This window comes from Artemia sp. Qi Xiang Cuo, chromosome 8 (genome assembly GCF_049724085.1).
Source record: "Artemia sp. Qi Xiang Cuo chromosome 8, ASM4972408v1, whole genome shotgun sequence".
Classification (NCBI taxonomy): Eukaryota; Metazoa; Arthropoda; class Branchiopoda; order Anostraca; family Artemiidae; genus Artemia; species Artemia sp. Qi Xiang Cuo.
Window position 1 is genome coordinate 50,629,942 of NC_142801.1, and position 19,986 is coordinate 50,649,927.

The 19,986-nt window shown below is 36.9% G+C and overlaps 1 protein-coding gene across 2 annotated transcripts in view; it reads left to right on the plus strand.

The window, feature by feature from the left end:
- Window positions 1-626: 626 nt before the first annotated feature.
- Window positions 627-19,986, plus strand: part of LOC148949527 (uncharacterized) — a 117,009-nt gene continuing 97,649 nt past the window's right edge. The window contains exon 1 of one of the 2 annotated variants that reach the window (XM_089093543.1): window positions 627-868. In XM_089093543.1, the coding sequence (XP_088949669.1) occupies window positions 786-868 (83 nt within the window). In that variant the 5' untranslated portion in view covers window positions 627-785. The remainder of the gene's footprint in view (window positions 869-19,986) is intronic. The other variant, XM_089093544.1, reaches the window with a different exon arrangement.

Sequence of the window (19,986 nt, forward strand, 5' to 3'; positions counted from 1 at the left end):
GGAAAAAAAAACAAACAAACAAATAAACACGCATCCGTGATATTTCTTCTGGCAAAAAATACAAAATTCCACATTTTTGCAGATAGGAGCTTGAAACATCTACAGCACGCTCTACAGTAAGGTTCTCTGATACGCTGAGTCTGATGGTGTGATTTTCATTTAGATTCTATAAGTTTTAGGGGGTCTTTCCCCCTTTTTTGAAAATCAGCCAAACTTTCTCAGGTGCGTAACATTTGATGGTTAGGACTAAACTTGATAAAACTTATATATTTGAAATCAGCATTAAATCTGATTCTTTTGATGTATCTATTGGTATCAAAATCCGGTTTTTAAAGTTTCGGTTACTTTTGAGCCGGGTCGCTCCTTACTTACAGTTCGTTACGACGAACTGTTTGAAATTGCCTATGGAGGCACTTAGTGTCTTCTTATCAGCGTTTTTAACTATTCGTTTGTTTCAGCAGATTAGCATCATGAATTTGATATACAGTATTCTCTTGGCTTACATTTATGATGGCCCTCAGAGAGTGAACAATCCCTTGCCAACAATGGCGCGTACGAGTCAGCCAATCAAAATTCAAATATGGCGTGTGCAAAGTCTCCGCCTATTCCTTAGTGCAATTTAGCTCATTTTCAAAAATTTTGCAGGCAAGTTGGATGTACTCTGATTGATAGTTTACAAGGTTGTGTGGATTATTTTAGTGATCTTTGTGGTATCCCCGATTCCAAATGGGGCCTGGATAGAGGATATTTGTCAATTTGGATACATTTTAGGAATACCAGTAACTATGGTCCGTGAGACAAGATACTTATGGGTTGCAAATCTACCATCCAATGTCAAAGAAGATAGGCTGAAAGATTATTTTAGAAGGTAGCCTATATCATTTTTATCAGTAGGGCCTAATTAGTAGGCACAACTTTCAGGTTGATTGTGTATATGCTATCTCATCGATTTTTATTTATCCAACCATTTTTAGAACATGAGTTTGGACCATTTTCTGGTTCCACATCTTTTTGAGCTTTAAATTGCAAGCTTGCACTCCATTAAGATGCGTTAAAGGGTGATTAGGCTACTTAATTAATTATATAGTGTTTGTTTGTTAATTGTACTGAATTGTTAAGTGTTTCTAGGCTATTAATCAAAAACGACAATTAGGCTATTAAAGAATCCTTTCAGGGGCGCCAATTCAGGGGGTGGGAAGGGGAACTGGTCAAACTTTTATTGGTCAAACCCCTAAAATAAGTAAGGGTAAAATTCTACTTTTGCTACTTTTGGCTAGGCTATCTTGGAAAGGGGTTGGGTTAGAAAAATGAAACTTTCAGGGATGGTTCTGCAGGTTAAAGAATGTCCGGGGAGGTATTTTGAAGTACTTACCTCCACTCCTCCCTCTAGAGGGTCCTGAAATTTGTCTACATGACAGGTGTATTACCTATTGAAATTTTGACAAAACAACATTTTACCTTACTTTTCAGTTATCAGTTTCTTTTTCTCTGGCTTTACCTTAATTACCTTAATTCACACTTCGGAGCAAATTAAGGTCCATACTGGATCTGTTGTGCTCCGGCTCAAATGATGGCAAAAATTCGTCACTGTGTTAGGGCCCAGTGACACGCCATAGGAGAGGTCTACTGGAGAGATGCAATTTAAGCCCACTCGGTAGCAGTGGCCACGAGGTTGGTATAGCCTGTAAAGACCATTCTCAGTGGTATAGAGCTGACACCGCCGCACAACAGCAACTTTGGATCGAGTATGCGAGATGGTTGGGTATGATAAGCGGCATCAGCCTCCTAGCAAGACACTCATTATGATAAAGTTGGCATCAGTCAGTAGTTGAGTGGGACAGACAGTCCCACTCATATTTCCATGACTTGTTATTCCATTCCTTGTCAAGTCTGGACTTGAAGGACACAGCAGTAGGTGCAGTTGCTGTTTCAGCTTGAAGGCTATTCAAATCATTGACAACATGCTCGGAGAAGAAGTGTTGCCGCATTCGTGTTTTAACAAAACGTTTTGACAGCTTATGTGAGTGTCCTCTTGTCTGGTGCTGACTTGAATGTTTGGTAAAGAGGGGGTTATTTGGTTGTGTATTATACTTGTAGGTCAGCATTATATCATCATGGCGGTGTCTGAAGACGAGTGTTGGCAGCTGCATGCGTTCCAGTCTCTTGTTGTATGGGAGATCTCGTAGGCCAGCTATGCACTTTGTGGAACGTCTCTGAACTCCTTCGATTAGACTGGTATCATTCTTATAAGAAGGGGAGGTGAGACACGTACCAAAATCCAAAACGGGTCTAACTATAGCCTTATAGAGCCTTAGAAAGACTTTACGGGAGCGGCTGGTTATAGTGCGTTTGAGGAGACCAATACTTGAATTTGCTTTTGAAACTGCTTGTTGCCAGTGGCTGTGGAACTTCAGTTGTTCATCTATCAGCACTCCTAGATCTCTTTCTTCAGGACTTGTCTTTAGTACTAAGCTAGCCAGTGAACTGGGATCAGACATGCTATACTGGTGATGGAGGTTGTTGGTTCCAAAGTGAAGGACACTGCACTTTGATGTGTTGAATTCAAGTAGCCAGTCTTGTGCCCACATTTGGATTTTATGAAGGTCACGCTGCAGACTTTGTTGGTTTGCAGGCCCAAACAGCTTGGAGTCATCAGCATAGAGAGTGATGTTATTTTCTGTTCCGTTCATCATATTGTTGATGTATATAAGGAAAAGGGTAGGGCCCAAGACAGTACCTTGGGGGACTCCACTTACAACATCACATGGTTCGGAGAAGACCTTATCGCCATTATTTGAGAAGAGTCAAACCTGCTGACTCCGACCAGTCAGAAAGTCCATGACCCAATCGACCACGTCCGAGTGGGTACCTGCTGCTGAAAGCTTCAATCTGAGACGGTTGTGTGGTACCTTGTCGAAAGCCTTGGCTAGGTCCAGCAAAGTCAGGTCCACAGGGGTTCCTTTCTCCAGGTGATATGTTATGGTGCTGTATGTCTCAAGGAGATTGGTCTCAACCGATTTTCCTGGCAGAAATCCGTGCTGGTTGGGGGAAAGTATATTATTATTACGGAGATGTGTCAAAATATCAGCATTCACAATCCGCTCAAGGGTTTTTGCCACCACTGAGGTCAGACTGATGGGTCTGTAGTTTTTGGCTTTGGTGCGGTCACCTTTCTTGAATATTGGGGTGACATGGGTCAGCTTCCAGTCTTTGGGTACCTTTTTCGAGTCAAGCAACAGTTGGAATATATTGCATAGTAAAATGCAGTAGTTCTGAAAATGCAATTCCTGTTATTTGAGTAGAATTTTAAGCCATATCAATGTTTTTTTGTTTTTTTTTAATTAAGGAAAAGTAGTTGCATATCTTTAAAACCTTTTAAAATTGGGATTGAGCAATGTTGTGAAGCTGAAAATAATTCTGTTGTACTTCATTTAAGCAGAAGATCTATTTTCCAAGGTTTCACTTTTATAACATGCGGGTTTTTAAGGGTCATCAAAGGTCAGGACCCTCTAAAGGGAGAAGGAGTGGAGGTAGGTACTTCAAAATACCTTCCCAGGACATACTTTAGCCTGTAGACCCTTCCCTGAGAGTTTCATTTTCTTAACCTAGTCCCTTTTCAAGATAGCCAAAAGTAGCTAAAGTAGAATTTTACTGCACAGTTCTGTCAAATGGTTCAACCCACTTTCTCATACATTATTTTGGCCCTTTACATAGCCTATTTAGGAAATCAAGCTTTTGATAACAAGCAACCCACCTTGAAAAACGAGTGCCAAAATGGAAACATATTTTTAAGTTTTTCTGCCTCTTTTAGGCTATTTTTTAACATAATGTCTATTGGATTAGTGCACTTCAGCCAAACTTTGTGAAAGTGTTTTGCAAACTTCCAAATGATGGGCTTTATGTGATCTTGGATATTTTCAGCAATGAAGTCAGAACCAACATTATGCTCTAGAAAAGTATACTTGGTAAACTTCTAAAAAATAAGGGGCTTTTGTCTATCTCAGAATGTATTTCAGGAAGGTGAATGAAAGTCAGAAATGATTACAGAGCCTTAATGATTTCCTGGGAAGGTATTTTGAAGTGCCTAACTACCCCTTCCTCCATTTAAAGGGTACTGACCTTTAATAATAATTGTGCTATAAGAGTGAAACCTCAAGAAATAGATGTGCTGTCTAAATGATGCACAAGGAAAGTGTTTTGAGCCTCATAGATTTGCTCAATCCTGATTTAGAAGGTTTAGAAGATTCAAAATCCATTTTTTTGTGTTTTTTTTTTTAAGAAAAAAGCCTTGTCAGGCTTAAAATACTGAATATACAACAGGAATTTCACTTTCAAAAACTAGAGTCAATGAAAAAGACACTGGAAACCCATTATGAAGGTAAAAGTTTTGTTTTCTTCAAAATTTAGATAGGTTCTATGCAATTCTAAACCCTAGAAATAAGGAAAGGGTATAGAGAGTAGCTTGATAACACCTTCCCCTGGTATACATAGGACCAGGATTCACTCTTGAAAGTTTCATTCATCTAACATTTCTAAATTCCAAGATAGCAAGAAGCTCTTGAACTACAATTTTCTCTGTATTCTCTACTCTTTTAAAATTTCTATGGCTTAGAAGTTTGCATAAATAGGCTTGATTCAGAATTATGAAGTTCTTAAGGGAAAAATAAAGCCTTTTGCCCTAATGTTTGTTTGAGTCTATTTTTCTTTGATCCTTGGCTTGATCATGGGCTGAGGCTTCTTAAATTTAATGTTGTCAAGTGCCATGTCATTCACCTTGGCAAAATGAATCCTTGTTGATCTTATTGTCTCTCAGGACACCCACTCTACTCTATAAATACAGAGTAAAATCTTGGAATCACTATTGATAATGAATTAAATTCAGCACTCATGCTAAGAAGTCTGCTGTAGGTGCTAATTCAACCATGTGGCTGATTAAGTATACTCTCTCCAATTCATTCCCTAAAGTCATCAGTCTTCTGTATAAGGGACTTGTGCATCCTAAGATTGAAGTTGGAATGTCTCTAGCCTCCCCTTATATAAAAAAAAGACATAAAAGTGTTGGAAGATGTGCAGCGATATGCCACCAAAGTGGTATCTGGCATGCAGGAACTTTCCTACCCTGAAGAAAAAGAGATGGTGCCATTTTAACCTAAAAGTTAATGAATGCTAATATACTCCCAGCATTATTTCCCACTGTTGGTCCTAACTCAAGAACTAGAGGTCATCAGTTGAAACTTGTTAAGGAGCCTACCCTATCCAGAGTCCACACTCAATTCTTTTACTCAAGAATCATCAACACTTGAAATAAACTCCCTGAAAAAACTGTTCCTGCTGAATCTGTGGACATCTTCAAACAAAGACTGGATGCTCAGTGGTCCTCCCCTCCAGAGAGTGTAAACCCAACTGGGAAGCTATAGATCAGCACAGTGCAGCTGGTCACTAAAGAGTTGTGAATACTACTCAAATTGTCAACTCTGGAGCTCTACAAGGAGCAGTGGTGGATCCAGGGAGGGTGCCCCCCCCTAGCATAGTCCAAAGTTGTGTAATTTACTTAATTAACTCAAGTTTGCGTTAACTAAACTTGCTCCTAACGCAAGTTTATTGGATTAACCTATTTTGCCCCCCCCAAAATCGTATCAACCTATTTTGCCCCCCCCCCCCAAAAAAAAATAAATCCAGGATCCGCCCCTGACAAGGAGAAATCCTTTGATTGTTCCAAGCTGCAATTTAAGGTAATTGGCTTTGAATGTACAATTCCAGTGATTCAACGATTTTAACAGGTTGAGGTAGTTCCCTCAAAAGATCTTTGTAGGCCATAATCAAGGCTTAGGATTTGGCCTTGAAAGTTTCATTCATGTTACTTGACTCTTTTTAAGAAAGTGAAAAGCCCCTCATCTAGAATTTTACATGTTGCTACAAGGTAAAAAGCTAGTAAGATTTTGTTACATTGGTTATACCATCAGGCCTTAATTCATACAATATGTATTTGTTTTTAATCAATCAAAAAGTTCCTTAATAGCCTAAGCTCATGTGGTTCAATTATACCTTATCCTAAAGATTAGGCCACTTTTTCTTAATTTGCAAACCCATAAAATAGTCTAGAGATCCTAGTCAGAAGAAATGCCATCAAAATGATATCCAGCATGTAGGAACTTCCTTACCCTGTAATACTAGCTAAGCAGAAACTCCCAACACTTGTATGTAGGAGAAATAGAGGTCATGCCACTCTAACCTACAAGTTAATGCAGGCCAACCCGCTCCCAGCATTATTTCCTATTGTTGGTCCTAATTCAAAAACTAGAAGTCATCAGCTGAAACTAGTTAAACAGTCTACCCTAACCTGAGTCCGCAATCAATTCTTTTCCTCAAGAATTGTCATTAATTGGAATGAACTTTCTGAAGTCACAGTTACTACTGAATCTGTTGACATTTTCAAATGAGGGCTGAGTGCTGAGTGTTCCTTGAGGGAGTGAAATCGACTGGGAAGCTACTGATCATCCAACTGCAGTTGGGCACTAAACAACAATGAAAACTACTTCAGTCATCAACTCTGGAGCTTCACAAGGAAAAATCCTTGATTGCTTCAAGCTGGAATTTAAGGCAATTCTTTGTTGAAAAAGTGGCTGGATATTTGTAATGACCAAAGTCAAAATCTGACATTTTCAAACTGGTCAGATCTCTGGCTAGGTCATTGTCTTATTTAATACTTACTTAGCTATTGGGTTGGAAGATTAGTATGATTTTTTTTAAACATTGTTTATACCTTTCACGGTTTTCATTTTTGCATATAATTTTTTCGTTTTCAACTAATTAAAGCTAACAAATTCTTGATAGTTTAGTCTCATGTGGGTAATTATACCCTTTCCTAAAGAGTACTTCTATTCAATTTGCCATCCCATAAAGTAGCCCAGAGATCCAAGAGTCACATATGATGATAAAATAACTTAAAATTATTTTGATTATAACTTTAACTTTTTTGTCATTTTATTTTGTTTTGTTCATGCCTACCAGGGCTTTTCTTTAACTGTAAGTAACATTTCTTTGTAATTAGCAGACTATAATTTATAAAAATTTTTAGTCATTTTATCTTTGGTCAAAACATGGTAGGATAATTGTAATGACTAAATTCAGAGCTGGGTAAGTTTTAACTGACCACATCCTTGGGTAAGCCTCCATTTTATTTTATAATCTTGGATGATCAAGATCACAGATATTGTGCAAGGGTTTTGAAATACATGCAAGCTATTTCAAATTTTGTTTTTTGCTATATTTATTTTGGTATTTCATTTAGATTTTAGTTTCTCAATAGGCATAACTACAGTGTACCGCTTTCTACGTCACTTAAATTAGCCTTCTGGTGCAGTATTTTAAATCCTAACATTATTTTATTTATGCAGGATTACCCTTACAAGTATATTCAAGTTGTGATGCTAATTGTAAATAAAAAACTAAAACAATATCAATGTTTTTAAGAAATTAAAAACAACCTATTTATTTGCTGAATGGCTTTGAAAACAAGAAATGTTTCCTCGACAAGCTGCAATGCATTGTTATTTTGTTTATCTGTTTAGCTTAAATCTATCTCTATCTATTCCTGTTCTTTTTTATATAATGTTAACAGTGTGTTGAAACTACAGAAAAAAGAGAAAAAAAAAAAAAAATACCAAGGAAAGTCCTTCAATGTTCTCACTAACCGTTGCAAATAAAAACTGCTTTTCTATCTTGTATAACCTTCTTCCTGGACATATAAGGTAAACCTATCCCTCTCAAAGGTTAGTCTGAGACGCATTTCTTAGTGTTTTTTTTTAGAGATTGGAAAATGCTCTAGTATTGGAATAGCTGGGATTAAAACATACTTTTTTTTATGTAGTGGATCTCTTCCCTTTAAAACCTTCTGCTTCCCCCTTAATTGTTGGGATAGCAACGTCTTTCACAAAACATAAAAGCACACTCCCTCTGTATGCAAGTATATTTGCATCTGTTATCACTTTTTGACATCCTGTTAAGAAGAATAGCTAAACCAAATGGTATTTAAAAACCGTATATGGAACATTGTTGGAACCATCACGCTGTTAAACTTCAAATCTAAAAAAACTAAAAAAAACAAAAAACATGTGATAATGAAAAATATAGCTGAAATACTTGGAAGCCCCATTTTCATTTTTAAAGTAGTTATTTTGTCAATATTTTTTGCCAGATTTGCACACAAACCTGAAACCGTTCCCTGTTGGGAGTTATCCTGTCAAAGCTTTGTGTTTGCTTTGTCCAGGTCCAATATATGTATAAGAACAATCAAAAAGCGATAAAGAACGAAATCAGGCACTTCTGATGTACTTGGCACCGCCAAACATAAAAAAGTAAGTCTGGTTAGCTGGTGTAATCATGGTTGCAGCAATGACTACAACCTAGTAAAGAGCGAACCACGGCCTGTAGTCCCCAAAAGTTAAAACATGCTTATAAAAAAACCCTGTTTTGTGAGGAAAATTTGCCAATTAGGCTATAGCTGATTCAGGATTGGTATTTATTATTTTGATATTTCTTAACTGAAAAGGGTAATTTAAAAAACAAATTTACAGGAATTATAAAAAGAGCCTGAAACCTCTGGAAAATGGCGTCGGATCGAAACGAAAAGAACACTATTGAAATCACTATTATCAAATACTCTATTTAGGACAATTACAGCCCCCCCCCACCATGAACAGCAAGGGAAATCGCTTTTCCCATGGGTAACACAGACGCATTCTGTTTTTCTTCGCTGCTAGCGAGGCGCTGGAATATCAAAGAGAACCGTTTTAAGGTTTTCTTTAAAAGCTAATTTTTATGTCTAATCGCTTTTTATAAGTTCGACTTGATACGCCGTTATAAAGTGCCAAATGGCACCCAAAGAGTTCACGTTTGGTGCCATTTACGGAATGGAAACGCTGGGAAGAATGAAAAGGGCAATATCACAATCTCCATGATTGAAAGCCCTAATCCTGAGGTTTACAATCCCCCTCTTCAACATTGCCCCTCCCATCCTCCTTAGTTTTATTCATTAATCATCTTTTGATTGACAGAACTAGAAGATTACTGCAACGTTATAGAGTTGTTTAAGGGCTCATTTAAAAGCTAATTTTATTTCCAATCAATTTTAATAAAGTCGACTTGATAACACCATCATAAAGTGCTATGGGGTATCCCAAAAGTGCACTTCGATTTCCATTTCCGGAATAAAAAGGCTGGGAAGAATGAAAAGGGTACTGTCATAATCTCCATGGTTCAAAACTCCATTCCTGTGGTTTACACCCCCCCCCCCCTTCTTCTTATAAGTCGACTTGATAAGGCCTTCATAAAGTGTCAAACGGCACTAAAAAGTGCAATTTGGCTTGTTTTTCTATTTAAAAAAAAAACAACAAAAAAGGGTCTAATGCAAAGACCCAAAAAGTTTTTTTTTTTAAAAATCCAGATGGCAAAAACTAGGGGGATGGGTACCTGCCTCCTTCCATTCCCGCCAACGGAACTAGCACGCAGGCAACATTTTAGAGAGATGTTTAAAGGAAGGTACATTCAAATCAATTGATCAGTTCTCCGTGCCTTTTGTAGATTAAATAAAAAAAACAAGTTTTTAAAACTGAAAGTAAGGAGCGACATTAAAACTTAAAACGAACAGAAATTATTCTGTATATGAAAGAGACTGTCCCCACCTCAACGCCGCGCTCTTTAAGCTAAAGTTTTTTATTGTTTTTAAAAATAAAGTTGTGAGACAGTCAAACTTTAGCGTAAAGAGCGAGGCGTTGAGGAGGGGACAGTCTCTTTCATATACAGAATAATTTCTGTTCGTTTTAAGTTTTAATGTCGCTCCTTACTTTCAGTTTAAAAAACGTTTTTTTTTTATTTAATTTTTGAACGTTTTTGAATAAATGCAGGTTTTGATCGTAGCTCACCGTACATGAATAATTAAAATAAAATTTTCATATTAATTTACTTATATTTAGTTAAATGGGTTTCTCGAAACTTGTTTAATTTTATTTACGAACGTTTTTATTAGTAATAAATATACGTAACTTACGTAAAAAACTTCTATATTCATATATTTTTAATACATTTATTAGGGGGTTCGCCCCCTAGTCAATACCTTGCTCTTTAAGCGAAAGTTCAAATTATGTTCCAATTCTTTAGAAATAACCGCTTAATCACAAAGGCCGTTAATTAGAATAAATAGCTCTTATGAAAGTACTAAAAAATCTTTGGCTTAAAGAGCGAGGCATTGACTACGGGGTGAACCCAATTATATATGTAATATTTTCTGTTCGTTTAAAGTTTTGATGTTGCTGCTGTTGCAGTTGAAATACTTGTTTTTTTATATTAAATTTATGATCTTTTTTTAAATAAAGTCCGGCGTCCCCTTCATAGCAATGTCCCTTCCCCCATTAAAACTTCCTTCATGGAAAGATCCTCCCACATAACCCCTTACCCCCCCCCCCCCACTACCAGGAAAAATATCCCCTGAAAACGTCTGTATACTTCCCAATAACCAATACTATATGTTAACCACAGAAGACAGAATATAGTTCTATAAAGTTCTATAAACTGTGATGTTAACATTGGGTAAAGTTCATAACTTTCAGCCCTCTCCCCGGGAAGTTCGGGGTATTAAGTCATCCTAAAAGACATACTTATAATATTTTCGAACATGCTGAACAAAATGGCTATCTCAAAATTTTGATCAGGTGACTTTGGGAAAAAAAAATGAGCGTGGGAGGGGGCCTAGTTGCCCTTCATTTTTTTGGTCACTTAAAAAGGGCACTAGAACTTTTAATTTCCATTCCAATGAGTCCTTCCACGATATTCTAGGACAACTGGTTCGATACGATCACCCCTGGGAAAAAAACAAACAAACAAATAAACAAGCACCCATGATCTTTCTCCTGGCAAAAAAAAATGTAAAATTCCACATTTTTATAGATGGGCGCTTGAAAAATCGACAACCGGTGCTTTCGTTCCGTGGAATATTACAATGTAATTTTCATCATTATTATGTGGACTTTAGGTGGTCTTTCCCCCCTTTTTCGAAAATCAGCCAAATTGACTCACGCTCCTAACGTTTTATAAGTAGCATTAAACTTGATGAGATTTATATTTGAAACAGGGCCGTATCCAGGATTTTTGTTCAGGGGGGGGGGGGTTTACTAATTGTTGACTTTTTTTTTGGGGGGGGGGGTTACTAATTTTTGACTCAGTTTTTGACTAATTTTACTGATTTTTACTAATTTTCGAGTCGGTCAAAAAATTTCGGGGGGGGGGTTCAAAACGGGTAACCCCCACCCCCCTGGATACGGCCTTGATTTGAAATCAGCATTAAAATGTGATTCTTTTGATGTATCTATTTGTATCAAAATACCGTTTTCTAGAGTTTCGGTTACCATTGAGCCGGGTCGCTCCATACTTACAGTTCGTTACCATGAACTGTTTGATTTACGGTTGAAAACAGCATTTAAAAGCTGTATCAAACAGTGTGATAAAAATTTGAGGTCTAGGTATCGTTGTTTTAAATTTCTAGCATGCAGTAAGCGCGTGATTTGAAAAAGCAAATAGTATAATGAAGACAAATTGACAAGATGCTTTGGCCTAGTGGTAACAGCTCTGCCTTGTTGCCATGGTAACATAATTTTGAATCTTGGATAGAATAGTTTTTTTTATGCGTATTCTCTTTCAAGCGGTTTTTAAAGGCAAAGCCGAAGAAAGATGCGAAGTTAAACCTGTGTTTAATGTTGTTTTTTTTTTGCAAAAAAAATCATGTTAACTTCGTTAATTTAGTTGCCTAAGTTGGTATTTTTTTATAAGGTTTATTATCAATGTTTTTTAAAACCTAAAAAATTGACAAAATTAATTTAAAAAAAGTTTTTCTGATGAAAGTAAACAACCAAGTTGAAATTTTAAAGGAACATTAATTCTGCTTCGCGGTAAATGCAACATATTTTTGAAAAACTTTCAAAAAACTGGCTCGTGATATCTCGCTATATTTGTAAGTTCTGGAAATCTAGCGCTTTCCTGAAAAGCAAGCTTTCTTGAGTTTTCTAAAGGGTTAAAATTGTGTCGTAAAAGTTATTAATTTCATGGTCGGTAAAAGACTAGTTTTATGAATTTTTCTTTTATTTTCAACAGGCTAGTTTTTGAGAGTTCTAAAAATACATGGAAACACAACGAGCCAATTTGTTTGAAACCGTTTTCGAAAATATGTTGCATAACCGTGAAGTATAAATTTTGTTGGTTTTAAGTTTCAACTTCGCCCTGTACTTTCATTAGAAAAACTTCGTTTTTTAAATTAATTCGAAAGTGAAATCTACACCTCCGAGTATGACACCCAGCTGTAGTCGAAGCAAAGGAAATCCAACTTGTTTAGCTCAAAACCATTTTGGTTTTTGGTACTTATCGGTTACATAATGAACACTCGATAGTTTTGTTCGCGAATGATGCGAACATGACACAAGAAACTGATCAAGCAACTTCTTAATACCAGAGAATTAGCTTTGGCTGGGTTGGAAAATAAATTTTAGCTATATTCTATTTAAGTATTTAGTTTGGTATTTTGGTTAGGTTAGAATAGGTTTGTTTTGGTTACGTATTTAGGTACTGTTCTATTAGCTAGGCAACACGCGAGACAGCAACTCGAGAAAAGCAAAGATCAAATAGACATTACCCAGTAATTCCTTCAGTGGCGGATCACGAGGGGGGGGGCGCACGCCCCCTAACATAGTCTGAAGTAGCGTAATTTACTCAATTAACGCAAGTTTGCGTTAATTAAACTTGCTCCTAACGCAAGTTTATCGGATCTACCTATTATGCGCCCCCCTCTCCCCTAAAAAAATCCTGGATTCGCCATTGAATTCCTATGAGACGCTGAATAAACAAGGGGTTTCTCACTCCGGGAACTAAATTTAAACTTTAGTTCTTTGGGGGGTTTAGGGGAAAAAATTTACCTAGGGTAGGTTACATATTTAATATGTGCTTCACTTTACCCCCACCCCCTAATGTGCAAATATATAGCCGAAATTATTTTCTAAACTATTGTATTTTCATCATATTTTGTTTTATTTCATTAGCATTAACCAAAATTCACTTCTCGCGTGTTGCCTAGCTAATACAACAATACCCGTATTTAATATATGCTCTGCTTTACCCCCCCCCCCCCCCTAATGTGGAAATATATAGCCGAAATTATATTTTCATCATAATTTTGTTTTATTTCATTAGCATTAACAAAACTTCACTTTTCGAGTGTTTATTATATAACCGATAAGTACCTGTTTTTTTTACATGCAGTGCTCTTTCTTAGCACGGCAATATATAAACAGAAGAATAGGTTTTGGGAAGACTTCCCCTTTTTGAAAAAAATAAGGGCAAAAATTATGGTATGTAAATGCAATTTTTCTTATTCTTCTTGCATTTTGCCTTGCTTGTGAACGCATTAAAACGAAGATGCCAGAGCCAATACCGTAAATATCCCTTAGGCAACCTTTCCTAATAAGCTTTTGGGCGTTACAACCGAAGAACACATACACCTGTGCTTGAATTAGGCATCCGCTTTGGGGTGAAAAACAACAATGATTGCATTTAGAGCAGACATTCTTATAAATTGATCTTTATAAAATCATTTAGGCTTTACATATATTTCTTGTTTGGGTCAAAGTCTCAGAATATTTATGACATGGAATTTAATTTTATTAGATCAATTTTAAGTTTGCAGAAACAGTCGAAAATTTTGGTATTTTTTTTAGATAAGGTCAAGGGAATCCCATGAGTTCTTAGCTTTTGTACCACATGTGTACACTGCCGAGACTCCTGAGTAGGGTGAGAGGGTATTTCTAGCTCAAGATTTCGATATACTAGCAAATTTGATGCTTTTAGTCAGAATTTTCACAAGGGATGCTATATTATTGCAAAAGAAAAAAGGGGAACTTGTTTAGAATCCGGGCAACACGCGAGAAGAACTGCATATAGAATCTCAAAGAAGATATATGAAAAACAGGTTTCCGCTGCCTAGTAAGCTATTGCCCACTCCGTGACTAAGATTCAAACTTTAGTTTTTTTGGGTTAAAGGGGCAAAAAAGGTACCTAGGTTAGGTTACGTATTTAATATATGCACCGGTTTACCCCCCCCCCCCCCTAATGTGCAAATACATAGCCTAAATTTGTTTCTAAACTATTATATTTTTATCCTACTTTGTTCTATTTCATTAGCATTAACCAAACTTCACTTATCGCGTGTTACCCGGATACTAAACAAGTACCAAAAAAGTACTTACGTGTTATAGCGATCACACCAAAGAAGTGAAGTTAGGTTAATCCCAAGGAAATCTACCAAAATACGATGAAAATATAATACCTTAGTAACAAAATATGGAAAATACAGCAGTATGGAAAGCAGGCCGCCCAGAACGCATTATATTAAATAGGAAACCTAACCAGCTCTATATATTAAATATTTAACTAAGATGTACCTGCAAAGTAGTTTATTTCGCTCAGGTTAAGCTGATTATCTCCGAGTGGACAATGAAAACTGATTTCATTACAGATCAAGAACAAATTGTGGTCGGTATAACACGTAAGTACCCAAAAAAGTATTGCTGTCAATTGAACAACGTTTAGGGTGAGTGTTGCAATTTAGCTCGTGAGCAAGCAGAGGGGGGATTGGGCATGTTCCCCTCCATTACTTCAAGATTTGTAAGGTTCCTCGCTATCTCCTATAGGTTTTTGTGTAATGTATCTTTTTAATCCTCCTTTTTTTCGAAACAAATTCTTAAGACAAAACTGATAGTTCACCTTCCATCGCCTTTAACTTATTCATGCTTTGTTTTGCCCTGTTAAAAGTAGGCTGAGACAATGAGCTCCATAAAAAAAGCAACTGAGAAAATGCAAAACGGACATATCGGTGGTCTTGATCTAAAAATATTTGTCTGTTATCATATTTGAATGCCAATATAATTTCTTGTTTTAATCTCTATTTTGAAATTCCGCTTTCCTTGTGGACATGCAAAAGATGAGTAAATCAGATGCTTTAACACGAAAATATAGAACAATGATAAATCTGCTGCTCTTTTGATTCTGGTTTTAAAACGTTTCGTGTGGAATTAAGCGCATTCTTCAAAAGTAGCAGTGGAATTGTATTTATTTTTTGCTTGTTTATTACTTGACGATTGGAAATATTAGCCATATTGCCGTTAAAAGTGCAGAATTGGTGCTTCGTGGCCACATTTTTAGACCATTTTGGACCTATGTTGGAATTTACTTCCCCCGTGTCTTCCTCGCCGTCGATCATAGTAAAAATAGTTGATATTTTTTTATTCTGGTTACCACTCCCGAACAAGCAAACATTGTTGCTTAATGTAGACTAATATAACTAAGTATAATTCAAGCCAGTGTTTATGTCCGGGAAAATCAGGACCGTTTTCGCCTAATTGAATTACTAAAATCTTCACTTCTATTTTCTAAGTTTTTAAAAAGAAATTCGGCAATTATCCCTATCCTGAATAAATGAGCCCCTCTACTGGGACTGATAACCTCATCATACTCCTTGAATCCGATTAGAGGATAAATAAATCTGAAGATTTTCAAACCCAGGTATTTTCTTGCTTAACCTCTTTGACGTTCATACCGAGCGTATCCCCCCCCCTCTCGTCGACTGTATATATCACGGCCTAAAATCACACACGCCCAGGGGTGATTAGCATTGGTTACGTCAGTTTTAAATTTAGCAAGTCTTCTCTCAACCTCTGGGTAAAGGTCCCTAATACGGTATTTCTTAGATATAGCGCAATTTCCGTGCCACAGGGAGAGGCGCAACATGAACTTCGTATATCTGTAGAATGATTTAGTTTAGTATGACCTTCTTTTCTAAAGTCGGGAAGATTTTACGAAATGGAGCCAAAGCGAGCAGATGATGGGTTATCTGACCCGTAAGATGTTTTTTTAATGTGGACCCAGGTGCATCACTGACCACTACTACTACTAACAACTCACCGCAGCACCAAGCTGTCCGAGGCCAACACGGCTACATACGCTCCTCCTCCATCCCAATGTGTTCAAAGCCCCCCTCTTTACACCCTCCCAGAAAGTTCTCATTTCCCTTAAAATCCCTCTTTACAACATCCTCCAACCCCAACCGTGGACGACCTGCTTTCCGTTTAGCCTTTGACGGTTGGTCGTAAAGGAAAATCATTGGCAATCTGTCATGCTTCGTCCGTAGAATATGCCCTAGCCATCTCAACCTTTCTCTCATTCAAGCCCTAGAAAGTCGAATTGAACCAAACTATTCGTACATCCTACTGTTTAATCACCTTCATATACAGGGGTTTAATTAGGATTTTCCTAATCAAACCATGTGCAGTCCAACACAGTCCAACAGTCGCCCAAAACAACAGCACATGCTACTTTGTTGTAGCATAACCTATGTTGCTGCTAAAAAAAAAAAAAAAACTAAAAATTTCTGTTCCATTTAAATGAGCCCCTTCCGATATCCCAAGACTATCAGTTCGATACAGTCGCCCATGGAAAAAAAAACACGAATCCGTGACCAATCCTTTTAAAATTGTAAAACAATATTTCCACATTCTTGTAAATAGGGGCTTCAAATCCCCTGCAATTTGGGTCTCTGGTATGCTGTAATTTTAATCAAGAATTTCCCCTTTTTGGTAGCATTTTTAACCCTTTCCAAAAATCGGGCAATTTTTAGGACAAAACTTGTTGAGGTGTAACTGTAACCTGAATGTTTTTTTTACATATTCATTGAATTTACAACACCAGAAGTGTTCGATTCTTTTGATGTATGTATTTATCAAGTCCTTTTTTTGTTTCGGTTAATATTAACACGAGTTCGTCTTTGCTCTTCTAATATATAAGGCAATGTATAGTGGGCTGGACATTAATCCGTCCGGGGGGTGGATGGGTAAAGTGAAGAAATGTGCCTTTAGGAATGAGTTGTCTTTATCATACTTTAAAGTAGTTTTCAGAATGTTTTAGGGCTTCCTTCTAATGTGCCCCACAGCTCCAGGTTTACCAAAATAATAAGGGAAGCGGGGTAGTACTTCTGCTCTGTTCTAGCCTGATGCTGAAAGAGGTCAGGGATATAAGGACGTCTGACCTGTGATTTCTCTACTAGTTTGCTCCTAGGTATTTTGTTTTAATTTTCACTAATTTATCATGCACTACCTTCCGCATATTAGTAATATTTACTCCATTTAAATGATCACATGTCCTCCAATGTGATCCAATCTAAATTTATTTTGTCAGAGGCAAAAGCTAAACGGTATTGAATCGAAGGACAAGGCGAGCCTTGTTCCCTGCGGCGTAAATTCCACCCATCTCTCCCACTTGGCTCAATGCCTTCTTAAGCACCCAACGGCTGTACAACCGAAAAACCGGTTCCCCAAATAGAGAGTGGTTTGGTTTTGTCATTTTATTGTTTTCTGAAACGAAATAAAGTATTAAATTGTGTCTGTAGCTGAAAATGGTTCCAGGAAATACTGTGCAGTTCAGTCGATAATGCTGTAATGCAGTAAAAAATGAAACCCTATATTGGCATTTTTTTTCGTCTGGATCTAAACTGACACATACAAATGTATGTCGTAACTTAAAAAAAAACACTAAGTTACAATAGCGTGATATTGTTATATATTTTCAAGTTTTGTGTCTATATTCTATATCAGCTGGGTACGCAGGGATTTTCGTGCCTGTCTGTCCTGAAATCTATACCTTGTGGAAGCAATTAGAAAAATTGGAATTCTGCACACTCATGATAGATTTCCGATCGGATCTTCTCATTTCTGGGGGTTAGTTTTTCAATACCCCCTTTCTTCAGTACTTATTCTATATGAGTAAAAACATATTTATTGAAAAATTGCGTTTGTACACATTTTATTTGATAATAATATAAATAAAAAATGTCCATAAGTTCGGGAAAATTGAGGACTTCAGGAGTGCCTGGGCCCTGAAACCCCCTCTGCCCACAAGCCTGAAGACCACTCCCCCCAAATCTTTTGCTTTCCCTCAAATTGGAGCTGCACTCCCTTATGCTGAAAATAATATTAATAATAAGCAAAACTGTTAAAAACTGTTTCAATGCTACCCAAATTCGGTAAGGACTTTGAACCCAAGCTAGTATATATCTATAAATTATTTCATTATGTGGGAGCGATACTACTGCTTTCGATTTTGTTTTTTTAGATAAACTTTCTGTTGTTGGTAATTGTATGAAACGGAAATTTGAAACTTTTCTGGTATGGAAATCATGAAATGAAGAAGAAAATTTCCTATGAAGTTTTAAATTTTCTAGTAATTTTCTAGAAAAAGTAGGAATCCTTTTTATCTCTAGCCTACTAAACAAGAATCAAAACAAAACTGTCCTAGCTCTGAAAGTAAACTTTTAGAGATTATTTAATGTTAAACGGGTGTAGAATAAAAAAAATATCTCTTAAGAGACCTGAGATCGGAAATTCCTTATCCTTTTAAGATTTTTAGAAAATGTTTCTGGAGAGGTCAATCTGACAATCCTGAATCCCGATACAAGAGATTTTCGATTTTCACAGTACATTCTGAAATTTTGAATACCGATCTGGGTTCTGGAAGTTGACTGAAACAATCCCAGCTGTGATTTAATCAAAAAGTGAGGAATGGGAGTGTTTTCTTCAATCTTTTCACTTGCACTTTTACCAACAGGCGTTGTCAGGTCTCAACCGAACTTCACTGTAATCATAGGCTACTGTCCTAGTCGTATCCAGAGGGGGGCGAGGGGGACGTCCCCCCTAACATAGTCTGATGTAGTGTAATTTACTTAATTAACGCAAGTTTATCGGATCAACCTATTTTGCGCCCCCCTTCCCCTCCCCCCTAAAAAAGTCCTGGATCCGCCCCTGGTCGTATCTTTGGTATATTCAAATACATTCAGACAAGGGGTTCGTTTATACACCGTTGGCATCAACCAAAATTGGTCGGAAGTGAGAGTAAGGGTCCTAGTTGTGTCTTTTGAGGACCTTCTCCCATTTATAGTTCCTAAGTTATACTGATATCAGCGTCCACTGAACGGCTTGTCGAATTCAAACAAAATTTAATTGAAATTCACTTCTGGAACTGGTCGGACCTCAACGAAATCATGAAAGCTACATGTTTGGATCGAAGGTATATTTATCAGTCCCCTCTCCAGTACAAAATCTCGTGATCCCTTCTAAAGCTTCGACAGACACAGGTTCTGTAATCCAATCTCGGTAAAATTTGCGCTCAAATTCCCATTCCGGCATTTCATCTCATATGGGGATTTTATGTATATTTCTGCCAGTGCCCACGAAATGGAAGTTTTTCTTTAGAAATAAGTAAATTATATTATGGATACATTTTAGCAAGCGTTTGTTGAAACCTATTTTCTCTTGTGAAAGCTAGTAAAATCAGATCCAAGAGGAAAGAGACAGTTGAAGCTAACAACCTTTTCGCGCACACGTATGTGCAATCGATTTTTTTCCTTTCAGGCTTTTCTGGCGGCTGTTTTTGTTGCTATGCTATTATTGGCTTAGCTTTTCCCGTGATTATTAGCTTTGGGATATAATTTAGAAGTCCTGCTTTAGGCTCTATAATTAAACTCTGTATAAAACGTATTTTTCTTTGGGAGAATGTTGTTGGGCGAGTTAGATGTACAATTTTGTAATGCTGTTGAGACATTATAACCTGATTTTTAAATATATTTTGAGTTTTTATGTGTATTTGGATTTGTTTTAAATAAAGTAAGCGCGCATGCCGGTTACAAATGGCTCTACTTTACGGGCAGGTCATCAGATACTTATTCAAAGTATAGTGTAGTTTGTTTTCATTTATTTTATTAACTCTAGTTTTAGTAGCAGGCTAAACAAAATACTTAAGAGGAAATATAAGATATATGTTTAACTTTTTGCGATTCTTCCTGGATTTAGCGCAACTTTCCTTTAATTGGTCAGTTTGAGGTTTGACGCATTCCCTTCCCCT